General features: G+C 48.7%; 10 protein-coding genes across 10 annotated transcripts; 5 read left to right on the forward strand and 5 right to left on the reverse strand.

Annotated features, from left to right (window-relative positions):
• Nucleotides 1-46: 46 nt before the first annotated feature.
• On the reverse strand, nucleotides 47-1,495 carry TRVA0_032S01486 (uncharacterized protein; the record flags this gene model as incomplete). Its single annotated transcript, XM_076686076.1, has 1 exon — nucleotides 47-1,495. One exon carries the CDS (start codon nucleotides 1,493-1,495, stop codon nucleotides 47-49), a length of 1,449 nt encoding a protein of 482 aa, XP_076539740.1.
• A 687-nt stretch (nucleotides 1,496-2,182) lies between these two features.
• On the forward strand, nucleotides 2,183-3,202 carry OMS1 (putative RNA methyltransferase; the record flags this gene model as incomplete). The annotated part of the gene is made up of 1 exon (XM_076686077.1): nucleotides 2,183-3,202. The coding sequence occupies one exon, from the start codon at nucleotides 2,183-2,185 to the stop codon at nucleotides 3,200-3,202; it is 1,020 nt and encodes a 339-aa protein (XP_076539741.1).
• Nucleotides 3,203-3,510: 308 nt separating this feature from the next.
• On the reverse strand, nucleotides 3,511-4,500 carry RRP4 (exosome non-catalytic core subunit RRP4; the record flags this gene model as incomplete). The annotated part of the gene is made up of 1 exon (XM_076686078.1): nucleotides 3,511-4,500. One exon carries the CDS (start codon nucleotides 4,498-4,500, stop codon nucleotides 3,511-3,513), a length of 990 nt encoding a protein of 329 aa, XP_076539742.1.
• A 270-nt stretch (nucleotides 4,501-4,770) lies between these two features.
• Nucleotides 4,771-6,084, forward strand: TRM5 (tRNA (guanine) methyltransferase; the record flags this gene model as incomplete). The annotated part of the gene is made up of 1 exon (XM_076686079.1): nucleotides 4,771-6,084. The coding sequence occupies one exon, from the start codon at nucleotides 4,771-4,773 to the stop codon at nucleotides 6,082-6,084; it is 1,314 nt and encodes a 437-aa protein (XP_076539743.1).
• Nucleotides 6,085-6,289: 205 nt separating this feature from the next.
• Nucleotides 6,290-7,153, reverse strand: INM2 (inositol monophosphatase family protein; the record flags this gene model as incomplete). The annotated part of the gene is made up of 1 exon (XM_076686080.1): nucleotides 6,290-7,153. One exon carries the CDS (start codon nucleotides 7,151-7,153, stop codon nucleotides 6,290-6,292), a length of 864 nt encoding a protein of 287 aa, XP_076539744.1.
• Nucleotides 7,154-9,566: 2,413 nt separating this feature from the next.
• On the forward strand, nucleotides 9,567-10,466 carry TRVA0_032S01596 (MAGE domain-containing protein; the record flags this gene model as incomplete). The annotated part of the gene is made up of 1 exon (XM_076686081.1): nucleotides 9,567-10,466. The coding sequence occupies one exon, from the start codon at nucleotides 9,567-9,569 to the stop codon at nucleotides 10,464-10,466; it is 900 nt and encodes a 299-aa protein (XP_076539745.1).
• Nucleotides 10,467-11,969: 1,503 nt separating this feature from the next.
• NCP1 (NADPH--hemoprotein reductase) lies at nucleotides 11,970-14,087 on the forward strand (the record flags this gene model as incomplete). Its single annotated transcript, XM_076686082.1, has 1 exon — nucleotides 11,970-14,087. One exon carries the CDS (start codon nucleotides 11,970-11,972, stop codon nucleotides 14,085-14,087), a length of 2,118 nt encoding a protein of 705 aa, XP_076539746.1.
• A 231-nt stretch (nucleotides 14,088-14,318) lies between these two features.
• Nucleotides 14,319-18,180, reverse strand: MSN5 (karyopherin MSN5; the record flags this gene model as incomplete). Its single annotated transcript, XM_076686083.1, has 2 exons — nucleotides 14,319-18,017; nucleotides 18,088-18,180. 2 exons carry the CDS (start codon nucleotides 18,178-18,180, stop codon nucleotides 14,319-14,321), a joined length of 3,792 nt encoding a protein of 1,263 aa, XP_076539747.1.
• Nucleotides 18,181-18,385: 205 nt separating this feature from the next.
• Nucleotides 18,386-18,871, reverse strand: TRVA0_032S01662 (uncharacterized protein; the record flags this gene model as incomplete). The annotated part of the gene is made up of 1 exon (XM_076686084.1): nucleotides 18,386-18,871. The coding sequence occupies one exon, from the start codon at nucleotides 18,869-18,871 to the stop codon at nucleotides 18,386-18,388; it is 486 nt and encodes a 161-aa protein (XP_076539748.1).
• A 447-nt stretch (nucleotides 18,872-19,318) lies between these two features.
• On the forward strand, nucleotides 19,319-22,126 carry CYM1 (pitrilysin family metalloprotease; the record flags this gene model as incomplete). Its single annotated transcript, XM_076686085.1, has 1 exon — nucleotides 19,319-22,126. The coding sequence occupies one exon, from the start codon at nucleotides 19,319-19,321 to the stop codon at nucleotides 22,124-22,126; it is 2,808 nt and encodes a 935-aa protein (XP_076539749.1).
• Between the last annotated feature and the right edge of the window lie 242 nt (nucleotides 22,127-22,368).

Below are 22,368 nucleotides of genomic sequence, written 5' to 3' on the forward strand. Positions count from 1 at the left end.
GCAAAAAATATAATTAAACAACAAACATTGGAGTACTGGATAACAGCTAATCAATAGGCATTTTAATGCCCCCGTAGAAAGGACTGAAAACAGGGGTGTCAACTTTCGGCTGCTTGGTGCTCCAACCTTGCCTCTGCCGATACATCTGCCCTTCTAGGTACTTCTGCTTCAAAAACTCGGGCCGGTATCGTGCAAATGGGTTGTGCAATACTAGTCGGCAATCCGGGTCTTCAATTTCAGCGGACAGAGTCCTGATCGACTCGCCAAGGTCCTTGGTAACAGGAGGTAAGTTAAACACAACGCCATGCCTCATCATTTGGGTATCCGAGCACGGGTGCTCCCGTTCATTCTGCCACTGCGAGACAAAATTGAGGATATCAGGCAGCCGTGTGGGGTCGTCGGCAAACCGGCCAAGGGCTTCGTGCAGCCATCGCACTGCGTAGTTGGGCAAGATCGTGTTAAGGCGGTTGACGAGCATGGAATAAACGAGTCGCACAACTCGAGAGCTTGGATTATCCTTAAAGTCATCGACAGTAAGCTCCTCAATCTCAATCGTATCGCTAATGAGCCCTATGAGCCGCTTGGCCCCAGGATAGCCCACTTTCCACCATGGGTCCACGGCCCGAGCTTGCGGCAGACCAAAGTAGTATTCAAACACAAGAGCATAAAAGGTATACCATCCAGCAGTGCTGTCCGGAAGATCTCGATAAAGACTGTCATCGATAGTCTTTACCTGGTAGCTGAGAATCCGCTCGAACATGAATCGCAGCACAACCAGCATATGCCTCCGTCGAGAAAATAGAGGAAGATTCACATCTTCAATTGCAAGATTGTCTCGAATAGCAATGAGGGCCTCCTCGGTGCAGTAGAGGTACCCCAAGTTTTGTTCGGCCAGCCTGATATCGTATGGAGCACAATTGTCAGCTGGTCGTTCTCGAATGATATACTCGAAATCAGTGAATAGGTAGAGCAATTGGCTGAAGACGGTCTTGTCAAAGGCAAGAGCCCGTCTCTCATAATTGCTCAGTCCTGCATAGTCAGATAGCCGGCCTAGGTACGTTAGATATGCTTGTTTCGCAATTCCGCTCGAAACATCAAGAACGTTGTCACGGACCAGGTACATGACCAACAACACGGCTCGTCCATGCGGGTCATTGAACACTACCTGCTCAGCATTCCAAAGCCGCTGGTTATTATCGTTATTTCTTGCCCACTTTACTCCAAGGAGTGGGTTCTGTGGAGACTCTATGTAGTATGCCATGATTGGCTCACCCATGCCGTCAGTCGTAACTTTGGCATAGCCCAATCCCTCTATGATCCCCTCGGTAAGGTACTTTTGCTCTTGAGTAGCTGATACGCCGGCAATGGTGAATCCGTTGGCAAAGGAGGGATCGAAGCGGCCTTGCTGGATCATTGATGCTACTGCCTCTCTGCGCTCAACTTCAGGAGTTGTGGGAGTAGAAGCGGTGGAAGATGGAGAAGCCATGTTGGTCATAGAGGCAATTGAAGAATTGGCACAAAAAATTGATTGATTGGTGAATGCTACAAAAAACTAGAGAAATAGTATGACCTTATATATTCGCGACGCGTAAATTAGAAAAAAACAGCGTGTCGCGTTGCGGTTTTAATTAACGCGCATAACCAGTCGCGTCTATTGGTCACATTACCCCGTCACGTGCAGCAAGTATGTCTCCGACCTGCCCAACATCAGCTTTACAGGCCATCAAGCAGTACATTGAAGTCATGGGGCCTTTTAGCGAACCAATTAAACTGCGACTCGAGATAACGAGCAAGGCAATCACGGCATTTTAATTGCATTTGCATGGTTGGAAACGCAGCAATTGCGCTCTCCCTGCGGAGTCATCAAACTTTGTCATCTGTTACGCTTCAGCATATATGCTAACTCTGACTCAATTGAAGCGCCAAACCATAACTATTACATGCGTACACCGCTAATTCTGGCTTACGCAAATTACAAACTCCGAAACCTTCAATATTTAGCAGAACCTTCAAGGGGGTACCGGCTGACATCTTCGTCAGCCGCACAGCAGTTAAGTAGATGAAATCGTAATTACGTTTTTTGAAAATTGAAATTTCACCTGTCTTAATACCGAGTATACGCTGTGGTATCATTGGCCCAGGAAAGACTATGTTGAGGAGCAGTTGCTACAACAGCAGCCGGATGTTGGCCCAGTTGACCGGAAGGCGGACTGGGCTGAGGGGCAGTGAGATCCTGCACCAGGGATTCAAAACCCGTCCACTCAACCAGCCGCGAAAGGGCGAGAAGTACCTTTCCATGCTCGAGGCATTCAAAGCGCGGTTCGACCAGCTGAATCGAGACCCACAGTTCAAGAAAAAGGCCGCCGGCACTTTGATTGTGTTCTACGTCGTTACTGCTGTGTTTGGTATCCGATACCTCCAGGAGACCAAGCATAAGGCTACTGGTGAAGCCCATCCTCACCAGAAGAGCGAAGGAGAGGATGAAGCTGTCCCAGGCATCCCGGTGGCTCGAAACACTACCGATGTTTACGAGGAAATGGCCGAAGAGTATGATTCCAAAATCTGGTGGGAAGAGTTCCTCAGTTATATCTGGCTTAAGCGACGAAAGGTGATGAAGATGGTTGAGGGGGACGTGTTGGAGGTGTCCTGTGGTACTGGCCGAAATGTTTCCTACTTCAAGCCGTCCCAGGTGAACTCCATTGTGTTTGTCGACACATCGGAAGCGATGCTTCAGGTGTGCAAGCGCAAGTTTGAGAAGAAGTTCAAGGATTTCACCAATGTGCAGTATGTCAAGGGTCGGGCTGAAAATCTGGGCAAGATTACTGAAAAGTCCGGCATGAAGTTTGACACCATCTATGAGTCGTTTGGTTTGTGTTCGCATGAGGACCCGGGTGCGGCACTGCAGAACTTCAAGAGGCTGCTCAAGCCCAATGGAAAAATTATTTTACTGGAGCACGGTCGATCTGATAGGGATTCATTGAATGAGCGAATGGACAAGCGGGCAGAGTCTCGTGCCAAGGAGTGGGGGTGCCGATGGAACTTGGATATTGACGATATTGTTCAAAAGGCCGGGTTTGAAATAGTTGAGCAGGAACGATACCACTTTGGTACTACCTATTTTTATGTTCTCAAGCCTGCACAGCCAGAACAATCCGAAAACACTTTGGCGCCTGTTGACAAGGCTCCTAAGAGCGACAACTAACTGTTATTAGCATTTTTGTACATAGTAGCAATTGTAGAGATACACCAATCATGAGTAGAGGTTAAACAAATGAATAATTATAGCCCTCGTAGTCTTCAATGATTGGTAAAAAATATTCTTTTCGTTACAAATGACATAAATATGCTATTTCCTCCCTCCAGAGGAACCATGAAATCCTCCATCGCAATTACCTCACTGTTCCGCGTTAGTAGATCACCAATCCTAGCTTTGCTAAAGCAACCGATACTTGGAGGAATAGTTCGTTAGTAGGTCTAGTATTGCTAAAAGGAGCAGACCCAAGGAGAAATTTAGGAAGCTTCATTTTCAAGCACCGCCTGAGCAATGGCTTCCTGTACTGGACTGTCTACGAGATCTCCAGCAGACTGGTACTCTAGACTGGCCTCGTACGCAGCAATGAGACGAGCTTCGTTGATGCCCACCTCTCTCGCGGCTAGGGCCCTGATGCAGTTAGCATAGCGGGAAATGGTTTCTCGGATCGTTGGCGAAATCGTCTCGTTAACATCACTATAGATTTCCATCCCAGCCTCCTCTTCTAGTCGCGTAATCGAGACATTTGATGCAACCTCCTTGCGCGACTTACTGAGCCAAATGTAGCCATTAATGCCCAGAATCATGTCTACATTGCCCGGAAGCCGGTACTGGTGAGTTCTAAACCGGATGACCAACGAAGATGGAACTAGGACCAGGTATCCGTTTCTTAATTTACCGTATCTCAGAGATCGCGTGTGAAGAGAAGCACCGCCATCCGAGAACAACCCCTGGACTTCGGCATTAAGAAGATCGCCTTCCTTAAGGAATTGCCTCATCTGTAACTCATCGCTCTCGCTCTTTCTTCGCAGCACACCGCCAGGCAAGTTAACAGACCCCAAGAGCAGAACTGCGTCCTGGGATGCACCAATATCGACTTTCCACCGCTTATTACCGACTTCAGTGATTCGTCCAACCACGTGGTCACCGACAACAGGCACATACTTGCCTCTGAGCGGTCGCACACTAAGCAGCTTGTTCACTCGAGTGATGGTTCCGGCCACAGAGGAGTACGTCTTCTCATTGACGGAGTATGTCCCGTGTCCTCGCATCCAAATGGTATCATCTGTGACAATCTCTCCTGGAGTGACGAGTCCCTGGGCGTTGACTCCTTCTTCGTCCACTACTGGAGCATTATCCATTTCAACATCGCTATCGGCGTCTTCAAATTCAATATCAGACACATGGTCCTCTTCATCAGTCGGAGCCGTCCTCTCAGCTCTGGCTGAAGTCACCGTGATCACGCCCATTATCAATTAATCCGTATCTTGTTTCTATCAAAGGGCATACACCGCAAGTAGGAAGTCGATCGATGGTGATGTCAAATGATGGTTGGTTCAGCCGTGCGTCTCACTCAAAATTTTTCAGGACCCACGTCCAGCCGCACGTCTCCTTTCGAAAGAGCTCCAACCGTTAATTTTAGTGGAGATAGGACGTTGTTGGAGGATCGGTTGATGCTGAGGATGGCTTCGAGAGGTTTTGAGAAAGTGAGGAACTACCTCCCTCCTGTGAACCGGGGTATGAAGGAGTTGGATCGAGACATCTTCAAGACCAAGGTCCCGCTGATTGCTGCCAAGCTGGGGGACCCCAGCTACATTACGCGAATCAACAAAGAGGCCAAGAAGGACCTACTACAACTCCAGGGAGTGTCTCGAGTTGTCACGGTGGACGAAACTAAGGGTCTCCTGTTGAGAGACGATATTAAAGATCCGGCGAGTGTCTACAATTCCATCTCTGAACAGTCTGCAGAGCTCTTCAAAATGGCCAATTCCTCCTTTGTGCCATATACTCTGGAACTAGGATACGAATACTGGAAGTCCGATGAGATCCTATCTGCAGTTTTGCCTGAAGAGCTTCTAGATGAGATTCCAAGTGGGTTTACAAACGTTGGGCACATTGCTCATATGAACATTCGAGAAGAGTACATGCCGTACCGGTTCCTCATTGGTGAAGTGATCCTCGACAAAAACCCGCTTATCAAGACTGTTGTCAACAAACTGGACTCAATTGATACTGTGTACCGAACGTTCGATATGGAAGTGCTTGCTGGTGAGGAGAAGTTCGACGTAGAGCAGGCAGAAAGCGGGTGCCGATTCCGATTCAACTTCAAAAAAGTGTACTGGAATACTCGGCTGCACACGGAGCATGATCGGCTTATCAAGAAGTTCCAGAAGGGCCAGGCTGTGTGCGATGTTATGGCAGGGGTGGGTCCATTTGCTGTTCCAGCGGGTAAAAAGGGGGTTATTGTCCTTGCTAATGACCTCAATCCAGACAGCTACGCAGCACTTGAAGAAAACGTCAGGATTAATAGAGTGTCGAATTTTGTCGTTCCGTATAACATGGATGGTCTGAAGTTCATCAAAGAGGCTTCGTCGCGCCTTGTGGACTGGGCGGAGGAGAAGGAGTTCGCAGAGATTGTACCCAAGAAGGTCTCTCGAACGAAACCATCGTCCACGCCGATTGAGAAAGTGGTTATTCCAAAATCATTCTCGCACTATGTTATGAACCTCCCTGACTCTGCAATTGAGTTCCTTCCGGGGTTCGTTGGTCTCTACGCCGATATTGCTCTGAGGAAGCGAGTGTTTGGCACGGAAAGTCTTACAGAGGAGAATATGCCTGTGGTCCACGTACACTGCTTCCACAAGAGCGACCCAATGCAGCCAGAGCCACAAGTTGAGGAGATGTACGAAGATATGCGTAAGCGAGTTGCCAAGAATTTGAACTTCGACATCCCTTTGGAGGCCCTTTCTTTCCACAGAGTGCGAAAGGTCGCTCCTACCAAAACCATGTTTTGCATTTCTTTCAAGCTGCCTTTGGAGGTCGCTTTGGCGTAAACTGACGGTGAAGTCATTGAGCAACCAACTGACTGTAATATCGAAATATCGTGCTAATTAGAATCACTAACTATGTAAATAATATATCAATAGGATTAATCAATTGATTTAATAGATTGCCTGATTCAAAAGAATAATGTTTTTTTTCCTTAAGCACAACCCCAAGAGCTATTGCATAGCTGGTGTAAGCGGTAATAAATGGAAATCACGAACTGTAAGAAAGAGTCCCTTGGACATGGGACCAGAAATCTTCAATGAATTTTTCCTGGTTTTCGCCGCCCCGGACTGCAAGATAGACTCGAGAGTCTACAGCAGGATTCCACTCGCCAGGGTTCCCACTGACCATCCTACCACCACACTCCTCAAGAATAACCCAGCCAGCACACACGTCCCAGGCATAGCACCCGCCTTCCCAGTAGACATCAAGCATACCTGAGGCGACTCCACAAATATTAAGCGCTGCCGAACCCAGCGACCGGAATCCATGCATGAAGGCGCCGCCATCTTTCTCCTCCTTAGCCAGGGAGTTGAAAGTGTCAACTTTTATTTTGTAATTGGCTCCGGAACGTTCAGCACCCCACTCAATTGCAGCCAATGCTCCCTGAAGTCTCAATGGTTCTGGCTTTTTCAGCGGTAGCTTGTGACCATTCAAGTAGGCTCCATGACCCTTAATGCCTGAGTACAATTGGTCCAAGTGAGGGTTATAGACGACCCCGACAACTGGCTGCTTCTTGTAAGCGAAGCCCAAGGAGATGCAAGAGAATGGGAACCGATGGATGAAGTTGGTGGTTCCGTCGATTGGGTCTACGATAAAGGTAGGCTCCTCGGTTAAGACAGTCTTTCCAGGGATGTATGACTCCTCACCCAAAAACTGGTAGTCTGGGAATGCCTGCTTGAGCTCGCTGGACACGAGGGCCTCCACAGCTTTGTCGACTTCGGTTACCAAGTCAACTGCATTCTTCTTGTCGTCAAAGCTAACCGTGCCAGTTTTCTCCTTGATGAGGTTTCCGGCCACAATGGCAACCTTGCAAAGCGCTTCTTTCACTTCAACGAGGTTCGGTTCGCCCATTATGACTGCTTGAGCTGTGCGATATTTGGTTGCTTTGATCACTGTCGAGGTCTCCCCGTTTAAGGTCCCAGTGTACAGCCGTGCGGCGCCGCACGCGGCTATCTCCTCCGCAGCAATTAGAGAGACGATTCACCAGCGCTTTGGACGATTTTGATATATATTTGGTTGTACGGATAATAATCTTGATTAAACTCCGTTTGCCTAAGGCGAACGAAGACTAGTCAATGTATATGAGGTCTGTAACATAATATATTTCCAAACCAAACTTCTCACACGAGTAGGATAAGCTTGCAATGAAGATGTCTGGAGAAGTGCTGTATGAAGTAGCGGGTCGGATTGGTTTACGCCAAGAGTAGCCCGATGGCACTATCCGGTGATAGAATCGAAGTGAGAATTCTGCTCCATAGCATGAGACTGCTACTTCCTGTAATGAAATAAACTGTTACCGTATAACCAAGGTGATGAAGAGTACCGGTAATTATTAATCGATCTTGCTTTAACCGTGAAATGGTGATCTTCCATCAAATTAGCTTTACTCTGGAGGGTGTGACCATGTTGAGCTAAACATAAATCCAACTTTCCTTGGCTGATGACACTTTACACCTGAAGGACCTGTGGCGGAGGTAACCTTAACACTCAAGATTATACTACAAACGGGGGTCAATTGTCAAGCAATTGTCGCTACTTAAGAGGCATTTTCATTTGATGCAGTTACTCAACGCTTAAGTATGTTCGGACCGTACTATTGGTATCGGTATTGACATCGGTATTGGCATCGGTATTGGCATCGGTATTGGCATCGGTATTGGCATCGGTATTGGCATCGGTATTGGCATCGGTATCGGTTTTCCCAGGGCAATAAACGACACACACGTCAGGTCTAGAAGATTCATCTTCTACAACCTTGCGGTCCTGCTTAGAGCCAAGGATGTAACGGGTGTTATCGCCTAGTATTAGCCTCGCCACCATAAGCTGCGTCGGACAAACTGCTTTGGACATTAGATTTGTTCGCACTTCTGTCTCACGATTTTATTACAGATACGCCGTTCATCCCATTCAGAATCTTCGACGGTTTCATCGTTGAAGTCAATAGGAAGGTCTTCAAGGGCAGTAAAATATTCGGGGTCTACCTAGGTGATCGTTTTCACAACTGTGTCTTTCCTGGCCGAGACACAAGTATTGGTTTTGACAAATCTGGCTTCTGGCGGCCCGATATTTCTTCGGAAGTAGTCATTGAGTGGAACTCTAGGCATTGCGAAAGTGATGGCAGCTCAATCCCTGATTGAGAAGAGCCAAGAGTCTCTACTTAAGTAGATTGACTACATGAAGTTGTGATATATCAACTTCACGGGAAAGTATAATCGCTCCCCTCACTAACATGCATCTAAAGATCTTATAAATAGACGAAATTCGATGTATCGTAATGGTGCTGTGGTGCTAGGAACGACTTCCCTTTTCTCTCCTTGCATCAATGCAATGGTATTTGCGATACCTGCCTTGCTGGCTGCTGCTTCACAGACCTTCAGTTCATATCAAGGTAGCTCCCTTTACATTTATTGCATATGTCATGAAAGAGCGTGTTACGCATCTAAAGACGGACTCCAGCAACAATTGTGATCGAATTTAATACCTTCACTAATAAAAGGTTAGGGCTCATCTACGCGGTAGCTGCGGAGTAGCTCTCCAATAATAGCGTTCAGCCAGATCGTCAAATTGCTACACGTCAAAATGGTTACCCAATTGGAGGGCACGACCTATAATACGCCATGATGTCTTCAATCTACTTGCACAGCCTAATGATATCTTGCCTGTCTTGGCAGGAAATGCACTTTTGTACCTACAACACGTTTGAATGGCCTCTCTCCGCAGCTTAACTAATGATTGAGCATACGCCTCTATCTTTGCACCTTAAATTAACCTATCTAGTCATTGCGATGGCCGGATTTTGAATCCTTCCTGGCCCCGGTTAAAAGAATTGTGCTAAAGCCAATCCCGATTTTATCAATGGCTCTAAACACGCATGCAGAAGGTAGACCTCGCTATTCATAAATTGCTTTAAGACTGTTGAAATTCTCTTACTGCGGCATTACGAGACCTCCATTATTCAATGTCAGTAAAATATAATTTAAACTACAAAATCAATGAACTTAAGAAGATTCCTGTCTACGGCAGATGTAAATGGGGAACCCTGACCTCTGATTTCTCCACACATGTGTTGCACCTAGGATGCCTCACCAACGGTACCAGGGGGATATGTTTCATGAAAGTGCTGAGAACTGCTTAGAATTGTTGCAAGTCGTTCTGCGATATGCTTACGACACTGCACGGCTGGGACCGACGCGTGTGATATTTTCCATCAATTAACGACGCGTTTTGAAAATTAATTTAACATACCACCAGCTTTTAAGATACGATGAAAAGAAAGCAGGCACAAGTAGTTGACGACGAGGAAGGGGAAGAGTACACGGAAGGTGTCAACGAGGAGGCTGAGTCTTCAGACGGAGTAGATCAAGAGAAGATTCAACAGATGGCTCGGAAGCTGGCAGCCTTCGCAGTATGCCACGAGGTGGGCCGGAAACTGATAAAACGAGACGACATTTCCAACAAAATCATCAGACCTATCATGCAGAAATCCGGGCAGAAGATCCTGAGACTGGTTATTGAAGAGGCGCAGACGATACTGCAGGAAAGGTTTGGCATGGAATTTCGGCCTCTGCCTCAGCGGGTGATCCCCGAGGGCCTGGTAGGACGCGAAGCAATTCATCGAAAGAAAAAGCAGCAGCATGCGACCAAGAAGGTTAAGCAGGAAGGATCTGCTACGCCAAAGGCCGACAGCGATACGTTAGCCCAGTCATACGTGCTGAGCAACTGCATGCGTCAGGAATTCACCAAGCGAACGCCGGGCGTTCAGAGCGAGGAGGAGAGGCTCAACTTTGGCCTTGTGACGCTGATTGCATTTTTGATCCTGAGTTCAGGCAACTACATTAAACGAGTGCGGCTCATCAAATGGCTGGCCGACTTGGAGGTCATGCCATGGGACAATGATGAGCAGACCTCGAGCGCTGAAGCAGAGGCATTCATCAACCAGATGCGGGCCTACCGTTATTTGGAGGTTGCCAATGAGGCGTCTAATGAGGCTGCTGTGGAGAACACGAGCTGTGTCTACCTTGGGCCGAGGGCGTTGGTAGAGCTGACCCCCACTGCGCTCGTGAACTTTGCCAACCGAGTCTATGATCTTCAGTTTGACGAGAGTTCGCTAGAGGCTTTGGAAAAGAGGTTCGAGGAGCGGTGGCAAGAACTGACCACTCTGTAACCACAATACTAACTTGACCATCCCATTTTCCTAATCAGCGATCAGCTCTGTCGAATGTACTTGGGGGACTAGTCCCCCAAACTTCCTGTAGCTCGGCTACGCCGAGTGATTGTTCTATCAATGGCTACTAAGCTTTTCAGGGATATTACAGATCTTTCCCTAGGGCCCCAAATATTTAATCATTAACACTATCTCTCCAGTCATCGTCTGCTCATCATACAAACATGATATCGTCTCAGCCGCAAATCATGCGGCTCGCAATTCTCATCTCCACGAGGACAGAACTCCGTCTTTACCCAATCGCCGGTACCGACTTATCAAATGTAAGCAACTCCATCAGTTAAAAGTAGTGCAATTAGTCTACTTTATTGTATCTACTATAGTGCAGTGTACCAAATACATGTAGTGGAGATATGGATGCCGACATATCCGAATGATCTTACACACTACAGGACTGATCTCGGCATGAAATGGTATGCCATATGCGGAAACCAAATATTGAATTACTGTATTAATCTCTCCAGTTATCGCCTGCACCTCATACAAAACGATATAGTGGTTCAGCCGCAAATTGTGCGGCTCACAGCTCTGCTCCACAAGGACAGAACTTCACCTTTACCCAATTAACTATGGATCAAATGAAAGCAATCCTATCAACTGAAAGATCCCAAGCACTCTACATTACTCTATCAAGTATACTGCGGTGTAGTCTATGTAGTGGAGATGTATGCACTATAGGGCTGATCGCGGCAAGAGATGGTTGAACATCCGGGGATGACATGTGACTCCAATAGGCCATCGCCAACAGGCACCTGAATGCACTCTAACCGAGTACAGTACATATAACTTGCATTAACGGATGTTAACGGGTGTTGACGGATATGATTATTGTAAAGGAAGTAGCAAACGAGGGAAACGATGGTCGTCTCGCTAGACCCTGAGGCAATAAATTAGCCGCTAATTCCTCACCATCGTAAAAGTCTCCACACCTGATCCAAATCTCAACCCTCTACACCACTTTAGTACACACCACTTTTAGTAGTAGTACAGTAAACTATCTCAGATCAAAACCAAGCACACGGCACTATAACGAATAGCCGGAGGGGAGTATAGTCACCTGATCGGCCCCGAAATCGTTATACGACAATTACGACTGCCCCCTGAACCGGTATACCGGCCCGGAATCCGACCCCTTTGGGCGAACACATCAACTCACCACCACCACTTCACACGATATCACCATCTTCTGGCATTTTACCACGTAGCCACTCCCCCCATCTCTATCATAGAGAGAGAGAATAAGATAATATTGGATCTAGTTCCGTCCTTGCTAGCGTCATATTTTGCTTGGAAGGTGACTTAGTATCTGAGTTATTTTGGAAGAGAGAGTCGGATCACTCTGGTCAATCAATCTTGACTCCGTCTATTTAACCAACCTGATCCCTCCCTGTCTGGTTGAACCATTAACTCTAAGCCAGGAAAATAAGTGGGAGATCTGAAAAAATGGGCCTGACAGACGCACTTGGCGTTGACATATTGGACTTAATCGTCCTGGCAGCCATTTTGACCGCCACTGTCGCCTACTTCACCAAGGGCACCCTGTGGGCGCGCCCCGAAGTCGACAAGTACGCTGGCGGCCTCGGTGGCGGCAAGCCGGGCGCTTCGGCGTCCTCACGTGACATCATTGAGAAGCTGGAAAAGAACGACAAGAACGTTGTTGTGTTCTATGGCTCCCAGACCGGCACCGCCGAGGACTATGCGTCACGTGTTGCCAAAGAGGCGTCCCAGCGGTTCGGCCTCAAGACCATGACGGCCGACTGCGAGGACTACGACTTTGAGAACCTCGATGTGTTCCCAGAAGACAAGGTCGTGGGCTTCGTGATGGCCACCTACGGCGAGGGCGAACCCACCGACAATGCGCAGCAGTTCTACGAGTTCATCACGTCCGAGGACGTGTCCTTCTCGGAGGGTAATGATGACAAGCCGCTGAGTAAGCTGAATTACGTCATTTTCGGCCTGGGCAACAATACGTACGAGCACTTTAATGCCGTTGGCCGAAACCTCGACCAGGCGCTCCAGCGGCTGGGCGCCAACCGTATCGGCCGGTACGGCGAAGGTGATGATGGTAAGGGCACTATGGAGGAGGACTATCTTGCCTGGAAGGATGAAGTGTTCACTCAATGGCAGGAGGAGAAGGGTCTCGAGGAGCGAGAAGCTGTCTACGAGCCGACTCTCGCCATTTCCGAGCAGCCCGACTACTCTGCTGAAGAGGAGCGAGTTTACGTCGGCGAGTACAACAAGGCGCACTTGGAAGGCGCTTCAGTAGCTCCGTTCAATGCCAACAACCCGTGCCTCGTCACCGTTTCCGAAACTCGAGAGCTCTTCACTTCCGAGGAACGAAACTGTATTCATCTTGAACTGGACATTGCCGATACAGGGCTTAGGTACACTACTGGCGACCACCTTGCATTCTGGACTCAGAACAGCGACGAGGAAGTCGACCGGTTCCTGTCTGTGCTGGGTCTTCTTGGCAAACGTGAAATGTGTGTTGACGTCAAGTCTCTCGATCCGACTGTAAAGGTACCTTTCCCGGTACCAACTACCTATGATACTGTCGTGCGATACTACCTGGAGATCAATGGCCCCGTATCGCGTCAGTTCGTGCACCAGATTGCTCCGTTTGCCCCCTCTGAAGCGGCTAAGAAGAGAGCCGTCCAGCTCGGTACTGATAAGGACTTGTTCCACGAACAGGTGACTGCCAAGTACTATAACACTGCGCGGTTGCTTCTCGACATCTCTCAGGGCGAGCAGTGGTCGGGTGTCCCATTCTCGTTCATCATTGAGTCGATCAACCACCTTGTGCCGCGATATTACTCGATTTCCTCTTCTTCGCTCGTTGATAAGTCGCGCGTCAGCATTACTGCTGTCGTCGAGTCGGTCAAGCCTGAATCTGCGGATCATGTTCTCAAGGGTGTTGCCACAAACTACATTCTCGACCTCAAGCGGTCTGCTGCCGGTGAGGATCGGTCGATCAAGTACAACCTGACTGGTCCACGAGGCAAGTACATTGCTGGTTCGGTCACCAAGGTGCCTGTCCACGTTCGACACTCGAACTTTAAGTTGCCTACCAACCCTCAGAAGCCGATTATCATGGTTGGCCCCGGTACCGGTATCGCTCCATTCCGAGGATTCATCCACGAACGGGCCCACCAGGCTCTCCAGGGTGCTTCTGTTGGGCGGGCTGTGCTGTTCTCGGGCTGCAGACGATCTGATGAGGACAATCTTTACGGTGAAGAGTGGGTCAAGCATAGTGGTGAGCATGACGGCGAGGGTGTATACGGGCATTCCAACTTCCTGACCGTCATCAATGCATTCAGCCGAGAGGGTCCACAGAAGGTTTACGTTCAGCACAGAATGGAGGACAACGCCAAGCTTATTGACTCGCTGCTTAAGCAGGGCGCTTTCTTCTACGTGTGTGGCGATGCTCAGCGAATGGCCCGTGATGTCCAGGCCACTCTGACTAGGATCATCTCGACTCAGAGAGATCTTCCTCTGGAAAAGGCTGAGCGTATCGTCAAGAATATGAAGACCCAAAACATCTACCAGGAGGATGTGTGGTAATTGAGTACTTACGATATAGATTGACACTTGTACAATAACATGAAACTCATTGAAATCTGTTATGAGCACTTAATAATTGAATGTGTAGTGTGGTTTCTATTTCACAGGCTAAAAAAAGACGCATTTTATTTTTCAATCTTATACAAATCGTTTATCGTTCCAAATATGTAGTCATCAAAAAAGGGGCATACAAAATAATAATAATAAAAAAAACGAATGCCTAAAGTTTTTTTACTCACCAAACAGGTTAGCAATTGCACTCTGTTCCAATCCGTCTTCGTCCATGAGATTGCCTCCCTGAGTGCTTTTCTTGGTCAACCAATTGTTTTTATTGCCCTTTCGTTCGGCCTCAGCCTTCATCCGCCGGGCATTCCGTGACTCGCTAGTCTCATTGTCCATAGTATTCTGCCCATTGCGCATGGCTTGAACGGTGGCCAAAAACTCCAAAAACACCCCCCGCTGCTGTCGCAACGTCTTTTGGCTTACGAGCCGATTCTCAAAGTCGCCGAATTCATTGACACTAACCTCGGGCATTAGATCGGCCAGCGTCTCAAGAGGCCGATCGTACTTTGGCCGCAGCACAGTGTATATAGTCGTGATTATATACCCCGTTTCATTGTGTACGTCGGCAAAGTATGGATCGGTGAGAATCTCCAAACAAGTTTTGGTCATATCGTTGCACAGGAACATGTCCACCTCCTCATCTTTCAACATGATCTGCGGCAAAATGTTGCGCACGATCAAGCAACAATTGAACGAACAGCGGACGTCTTTAAAGGTCATGATGCGAGTGCAGAGTGCCAAAAATGGACCAAGAACGTCCTTGTTGCCAAGAACAGTCTCTCGGAGCACTTGCTGTGGAGTAACCGCTGCCTCCGACTTGGCTGCAACAGGACCATCAACCATACTTTCAGTTGCCGTGGATGTTTTGGATATAGAATTGACACCACCAAACTGTCCAACCAAGTCAATGAGAAGTCTATCCACAATAGCAGTCAAGTGACGCAAGAGATGTTCGTCCATCATTTCCTCCGAAAGACTCTCTTGATCCTCGCCGCCAACGAGCTGGATACCGTTCTGATACACGCGATTCCACTTCTCTACGAGCACTTCGTTGAGCTTCGAAAGCATTGGCGGCAGGAACTCGGTCATGAACGGCTTGATATAGTTTATAGGACAGTTCTTCACCAAACTTCGCAGCACAAGCGAAATCATATGACGCCACGCGTACGAAGTGATGCCCACCGAGTCTCCAGCCAAGGCATTCCACAGTTGCTCCGGCATGCCGGGTATCTCGTAAAGCGTCTCCTCCAACTGAGTAATAGACCCCAGAGTGAGGAAGGCATATTCTCGCGTGTACCGAATACTGTGGCCAACATTGTCAGCAAAGTCTCGCAAAGTCTGCATTGCCCGCAAACTCTCATCATGGAACTCATCCTTCGTTTTTGACGAAACGCCAATCTCCCAGAATCGCTCCTGGCATGAAGTCTTGACAAAAGACTGCACCTCGGGAGGCAAGTCCCGCCAATTGGCAGGGTTATGATAAGCCTCGATCTGCGCAATCAGTTGCAGGATATGGGGAAGGATCGGCTGGATTCGCGGCTTCCACAATGCCAAAAGCGCCTTGTACTCCTCAGAAGAGTGGTCGAGCTTTTCAATAGTGTACTGGACAAAGATTCTTGTTGCCCGGATCGGGAACAGGGCACGCCATTTCAGCTTTAGCTCGGTCTTCAGGGCCCTGCCAGTGTCATCCATTTCAGTGGACAGCAGGTTGGTGTTGGCTGTGACCCCGCGCGACCTGAAATACTCAGCAATTTTAACTATACCCACTCGCTCCATGAACCATTGCAGGTCAGAGAGACCCTTCATAGTGCCCTCGTCGCTCCATGACACGAGCATTGGGTCGACAATAGCCGAGAATCGCTCAGCCTTATTCGCGCTAGTGGATCTCTGAGATACCACAAGCAAGAAAGACTTAAAGGAAACCGTCTCATGCTCGCTGAGCTTTCCGGACATGAGTAGCTCACCAATAACACGTTCTAGGTCATTGTAGATTTGCATGAGTGCTTCTGGGATCATATAAGCAAGTCGATTGAGTTCTGTGCCACAGCTGGTACGCAGCTCTCGCACTAGCTCACGATCGTCGTCAGACGCGTTGGGCTCCGCTTCCGTAGTGCACGCAGTCAGGACTTTTTCCAGCACGGCAAACAGGAGTTGGTTAGACGAATCCTTTAGTACCGGCGCAAACTGGACAAGGGTCTGAACCATCTTTCGTAACAGCAGCGGATCTTTAATGGACATCTTGATCAGAATCGACCCCCAGTCTTCGATAATGGTAACAAGACTCTGTCCGATCTGATCTCTGTTATCTCCTTTGTACCAAATACGCCATCGCGTAACGCCACGCAGTGCGGCCTCAACAATCATAAATTGCGAATACGCCAAGAAGTAGGCTGGATTGCCCTCGTATTCTAGCTTGGAAGAATTAAGACTCTGCCACCCCAGCTCCGAGGAGAAGTACTCGTTCATTCTGCTCTTGAGCCACGAAATGGCGTCAATGGGAGTGCGGCACACGGTCAGCCGGATAATATCCTCTATAAATCGTCGATAGTTCTCCAAAAACACTGTGGCCTCCGGTGTCGAGTCGAAATCCATGTCCAGAAACTGACGCGAGATGTGATCCTCGCCAACATCATCATACTTGACACACCGCTCAGCCGCCACCTGGAGAAGCTGGGGCAAAAGCTTTTCGACATGCTCCTTGCCAATAATCTTCTCCACGCGTAGAACCGAGCACCAGAACTGCAGCGAGAACCCAGAAACTACGAGACTCGGGGAAGTAGTCGTTTTGAGCACCAGCTGGAGGTATAATGCCACGTCTGCATTCTCGGGGAGGCGCGTCCGCGTATTAAGGTACTCACCAAGCCCGACAATCATCTCGACGAGCTTCTTCATGAGAATGTACGCCTTTTCGTCAAAGTTATCAATGTCCACTTTAATGGAGTCGTACACGTTGAGCAGCAGGTTCATGCCCGGGGTGAGGAATACCGACCCGACAACTGCCTGGAAATCGTCGTCGTTGCTGAAAGAACGCGTCAGTAACGCGTGGAGACAGTCAGTGGCGAGAATGCGCACCTGCGTGTCGCCGATTCGGAGGACACTACTCAGCAGATCAAGTAGGTCTGCCTTACGGATTGCCAGCGGGAAGACCCAGTAGAGGCAAGTTTTGAGCGTCTCGAGCACCTTAACCGCAAACAGCTGGGCCTCTTGGTCGCTGATCCCTACACATATGCACTCGCGTAACAGATTGGCCCACCGGTTCAGCCAACCTTCGGGCCCTTCTCGCAACTTTTTAAGGGATTGCACGCGTGATTCGTACTCTACGGCGAGATCCTCTTCGCTAGTGACGATCTCGATACACTGGGCGCTCAGTACCGGCGCCCGCTTTGCAGCCACCGGGTCGTCCAGCATGTAGAGATCCTCAAAGAGGGTTCGGAATATGCTCAGGGTCAGCTCTCGCGAGCACGCGCTGGCGTTCCATAGTTTTACGAGTTGCTTGTCCATATCGAACCACCCATCAGCCCCGCTCTCTTCGGCTCTGTCGTGTTCTCCTTCTTCTGCTGGGTTTCCATTGGCCTCAGGGATGCCGCCGAGCCCCCAGACCCGTTTAGCCAGAGCCACCCACAGCAGCGAAATTTTCTCCTTGATGTAGTGTGGATCATTGGCGGAGATGTTGAATGCCAGGTCAATGACCCAATTCCTCACCGCCAGGCGCCTTGGCTCGTCGTACCCGGCAAACTTGTAGTGGATCGTGTGCTGGAGCAGGGTCAGCCCGAAATGGCGCACAATGTCCGGATACTCGTTCTTCGAGCTTGCCAATTGCCATCCCCAAAGCGGAGCATCGTCTTTATTCTTGACAGAGTCGAGAAACTAAACGGGCGGGGAGTGATGGATTAGCGTTCAAATCACGGAAATTCATATCATTGGATAAATTACTCACCTCTTGAGCCTGTCGCCGCTGCTCGTTGGTCGAACTGGCCCGGTGGACTACCTCGAGCGCCGCTACAACCTGCTGTAGTCCTCCGGTCTCCATATTAAATCCGCCAATTTACTCAAAACTGGTGAATTACTCTCCCCCTGCAAAACTTAAGTGTATAATTGCCCGTTATCCCAGACGCTGCGTTCGAGGGATGAATCGACGACGGGTTTTTTTGACCTTTTTTTAAATTTTTAATTTATGTTTGCCGGCGGTTTTGTTTCGAAGAGGGCATACACATACACACCACCAGCTGACCACTTCACAGCGCGTTGCGGGCGCGTTGCTCGTCCCTTCGCTTATTTCTCCCCCCAAAAGAACACACGTCCCCTAACCCTGATAAATTCAGATCGCGATATTTGTAGCACAGCACCAGGAGAGCACAAAATGGCGGCCGGCTTTCTCGCATAACTGGGCTGAAAATGCTATGACCCCGTACAGTAGCGAGTAGTGTAAATACCGGTATATATGCTGGCGAGCGGAGAATACAAATGGCTTGGAAGAGAGCTGAATATTCCACCAAAAGGGGGAAGAAACGCCGCACGCGGAGGTCCGATGGGTGCGGCTCAGCTTTGAACGGTGGCGAAACAAAAGCGCCCCATGGGCCGCGGAATGTGTTCAAAAAAGCGTTGGGAAGGACTAACAGAGTCCGCGGATGTTGGATTGACTTTAAATCAAACAGTCTTGTTTCAATATTTTGCATCCCCGATGAATGTTGGTACAACAGCTGTGCTGTAGTGTCATCCATATCGGCTCTGTACGAGAAAATACCATTAGCGAGTGAACAGATACTGATATAGAACTAACAAAAGAAAGCTAACAGCAATTCTGCATTTCGTTCAATTGCCCAACAGTAGAGATAGAGGTAAACACGGAGGAGTGGTGCGATGCGGCTTTATATAGATGCCGTCATGCAGGTTAGGCGCCGAAACTGAGCCGCACAGCCTACATAATTCTGGTCAGGTTAAGTTAAGTGAAAATGTCAGTCTAGACCCATCCCTTTCCGCTCGACCTTATACTAGCTGACCAAACATCATCCGATAGCACCCTGGAGTACTACTACTACACCAGTATGCTAAGATTTCGTTCACTAGCCCGAGGGTTCCACAGCGGGGCCATCCGGAGCCAGTATAATGTCGGGCAGAAGCTGAGCGGATATACCGTCAAAGGGATCACCAAGTTCCCACGACTGGAAATGACCGCTGTCGAGCTGGCCCACGACAAGAGCGAGGCTCGACACTTGCACTTGGCGAAGAAGGACACTAACAAGGTGTTCTCAATTGGATTCAAGACCAATCCGCCGGACTTGACCGGCCTGCCGCACATTCTGGAGCACACTACGCTCTGTGGATCGAAACAGTACCCGGTCAAGGACCCATTCTTCAGCATGCAGACAAGATCTCTGGCGAACTTCATGAACGCAATGACGGGATTAGACTACACTTTCTATCCGTTTGCTACAACCAACGAAACAGACTACAAAAACTTGCAGAAAGTATACCTGGACGCTGTTTTCCACCCATTGCTTAGGGAGTCTGACTTCAGGCAGGAGGGGTGGCGACTGGAGAAGGAAGTCCCCGGCGATGACGAGTCCAGCCTCATTTTCAAGGGTGTGGTGTACAATGAGATGAAGGGCATGATGTCTGACCCGTCATATATTTTCAACGAGAAGTTCTTGAGGTCAATTTATCCAAGTCTCCAGAGCTCTGGCGGTGACCCAGCCTTTATTACTGATCTCCGGTACGAGGACTTGGTTGAATTCCAGAAAACGAGATATCATCCATCAAACTCTTTTACTCTATCGTATGGAGACATGGAGCTGGGGGAGATTCTCTCTTCAGTGAATGACACAATTGAGTCTTTCTCTAAAGAGCAATCTAGCCATGCAGTTCTCCAACCGATTGATATCCACGAAAACAAGACAATAGTGGCCAAGGGCCCTGTCGACCCCATGTTCGATCAGTCGAAGCAGCACAAGTACTCCCTTTCGTGGATCGTTGGAGATTCTGGAGATCTCAAGGAGATGGTCGTATGGAAAGTGCTAGGCTTGCTTCTAACGTACGGACATTCATCCCCTTTGCATAAGGTGCTCATTGACGGAGGGATTGGTACCGATTTCTCTCCGAATACCGGATTCCAGGATCTGCCAGGCAAGACCATTTTCAGCGTCGGTCTTCAGGGTTGCTCCGAAGAAAGCCTTGAGCAGTTTAAAGAGGCAATTAACGGTGTCTTCTTAGATATTGCTGAGAATGGGCTCCCCCGGGAACAGGTCGAAGCTATCATCAATCAAGTGGAGCTCAGCCAAAAGGAGGTAGACTCCAACTTTGGTATGAGCATGGTTTACAAGGTGTTTCCGCGAGTGTTCAACACTAATAGCATTATTGAGTCTCTCGATGACGAGAAGCTCTTGAACACGTTTAAACAGGAGTACGAGAACAACCGGCGTCTCTTCCAGGACGCTGTGCAAAATATCCTGCTTAGCCAGCCGCACTTTGAATTTGTCATGACCCCAGATGCGGAATTCGAAGCTGCCTCTGCTGAGGAGGAGCAAGTCCGACTGGCCAAGAAAATTGAAGAGTGCAATGGAGCCCCAGAGGAAGTGCCAGTGACCGACAAGGGTGACGAGGAAGTCCTCCCGACATTGACCAGCGAGGATCTCAGTTCTCAAGAACCTTCCATTGAGGTACAGAAGCACCAGGGCAACACGATTTTTGTTAGAGAAACGAACACAAGAGGACTCATCTACACTTCGATCACTAAGGATATGAGTCACTTACCAATTGAACTACTACCGGTCATGTCGCTCTTCGCTACTGCTCTTTCCAATGTTGGCACTAAGAGCCACACGGCAGCTGAGCTCGAGAACCTCATTCGGCTGCATACTGGCGGAGTTGATGCTTCGATTTCGACGATGGGCCATGCCCAGGCGCCGTTTGAAAGCTCTTCCCTCAAGCTGAATCTTTCTGGCACGAGTGTTGAAGAGAAGTCGAAGTATCTGTTTGATTTCTTCCAACAGTATCTTCTGGAGGCTAATTTCGATAATGTTGAAAAGCTGTCGCAGTTGATCCAGTCCAGCGCGTCGAATGCCATGGCTGATCTTTCGCATTCCGGCCATTCTTATGCCGTTAGACACGCCTCTGCTGCCGTCACTCCCAAGAAGCGTCTCGATGAGCTTCTTAACGGTATGGAGCAGGTCTTCCATATCAAAATGTTGGCCGAGAAATCTCCTGAACAGCTGGGCGACTTCATTATGCCCAAGCTCAAGAAGATTGCAGACATTGCGTCGTCGCGTAGCAGCTGGATATCTGGGGTGACATATAGTCCTTCCCCAGATACCTTGTCTGCCAATGTGGGACACTTTAACAATTTCCTGTCGACCCTTAAACAGCAAGACTCTCCAGATGTGCACAACTTGAATAAGCTGAATCCACTTCATGCCACGCAGAGCTACTTCAAGATGCCATTTGGCGTCAGCTATGTGGGTGGAGCCCTCAAGGGTGCCGCCTATGATCATAAGGATAGCGCTGCACTTAAGATTTTGTCTTCATTGCTTACGCACAAGCACTTGCACCCAGAGATCCGAGAAAAGGGTGGCGCATACGGCGGTGGTGCTATTTATTCGTCCCTCGATGGCCTATTCCAGCTCTATTCGTACAGAGATCCACACCCGTCTAACACAATTTCGGTGGTGAAGTCTTGTGGTGACTGGGTCCTTGGCACGCAGTTCACCGACCGTGATCTGCTTGCTGCGAAGCTTTATGTATTCCAGGCTCTTGAGACCCCAATTGCTCCAAAGGCTGAAATTGCTTATGAATATCTCTATGGGTTGACCAATGAAATGCGTCAGAAGAAGCGTGAGGACCTTCTACGCGTCACGCTGGATGACGTTAAACGGGTTGCTGAGAAGTATCTCATCAACGGGTCGCTCTCTTTGTCTGTGCTTGGCCAGGATCCCAAGGGCGACTTTACTGAACAGAAAGGCTGGACTATAAACGAAGTATAATCTTCATGTTATTGTATATATTGTAATTATCAACTCTTGACTCATTATCCTCTTCACTCATTTATCATCTTCACTCATTTATCATCTTCACTCATTTATCCTCTTCACTCATTTATCCTCTTCACTCATTTATCCTCTTCGTTCATTTATCTTCTTCACCCATTTATCCTGTTCACACCTATATCCGTTAGGAAACGGGGAAAATAGTACGCTGCTATACTCTCATTAGGTAATAGTGAAGT

This window comes from Trichomonascus vanleenenianus (assembly GCF_965637985.1).
Source record: "Trichomonascus vanleenenianus strain CLIB 3782 genome assembly, contig: TRVA0_032S, whole genome shotgun sequence".
Taxonomy (NCBI): Eukaryota; Fungi; Ascomycota; class Dipodascomycetes; order Dipodascales; family Trichomonascaceae; genus Blastobotrys; species Blastobotrys vanleenenianus.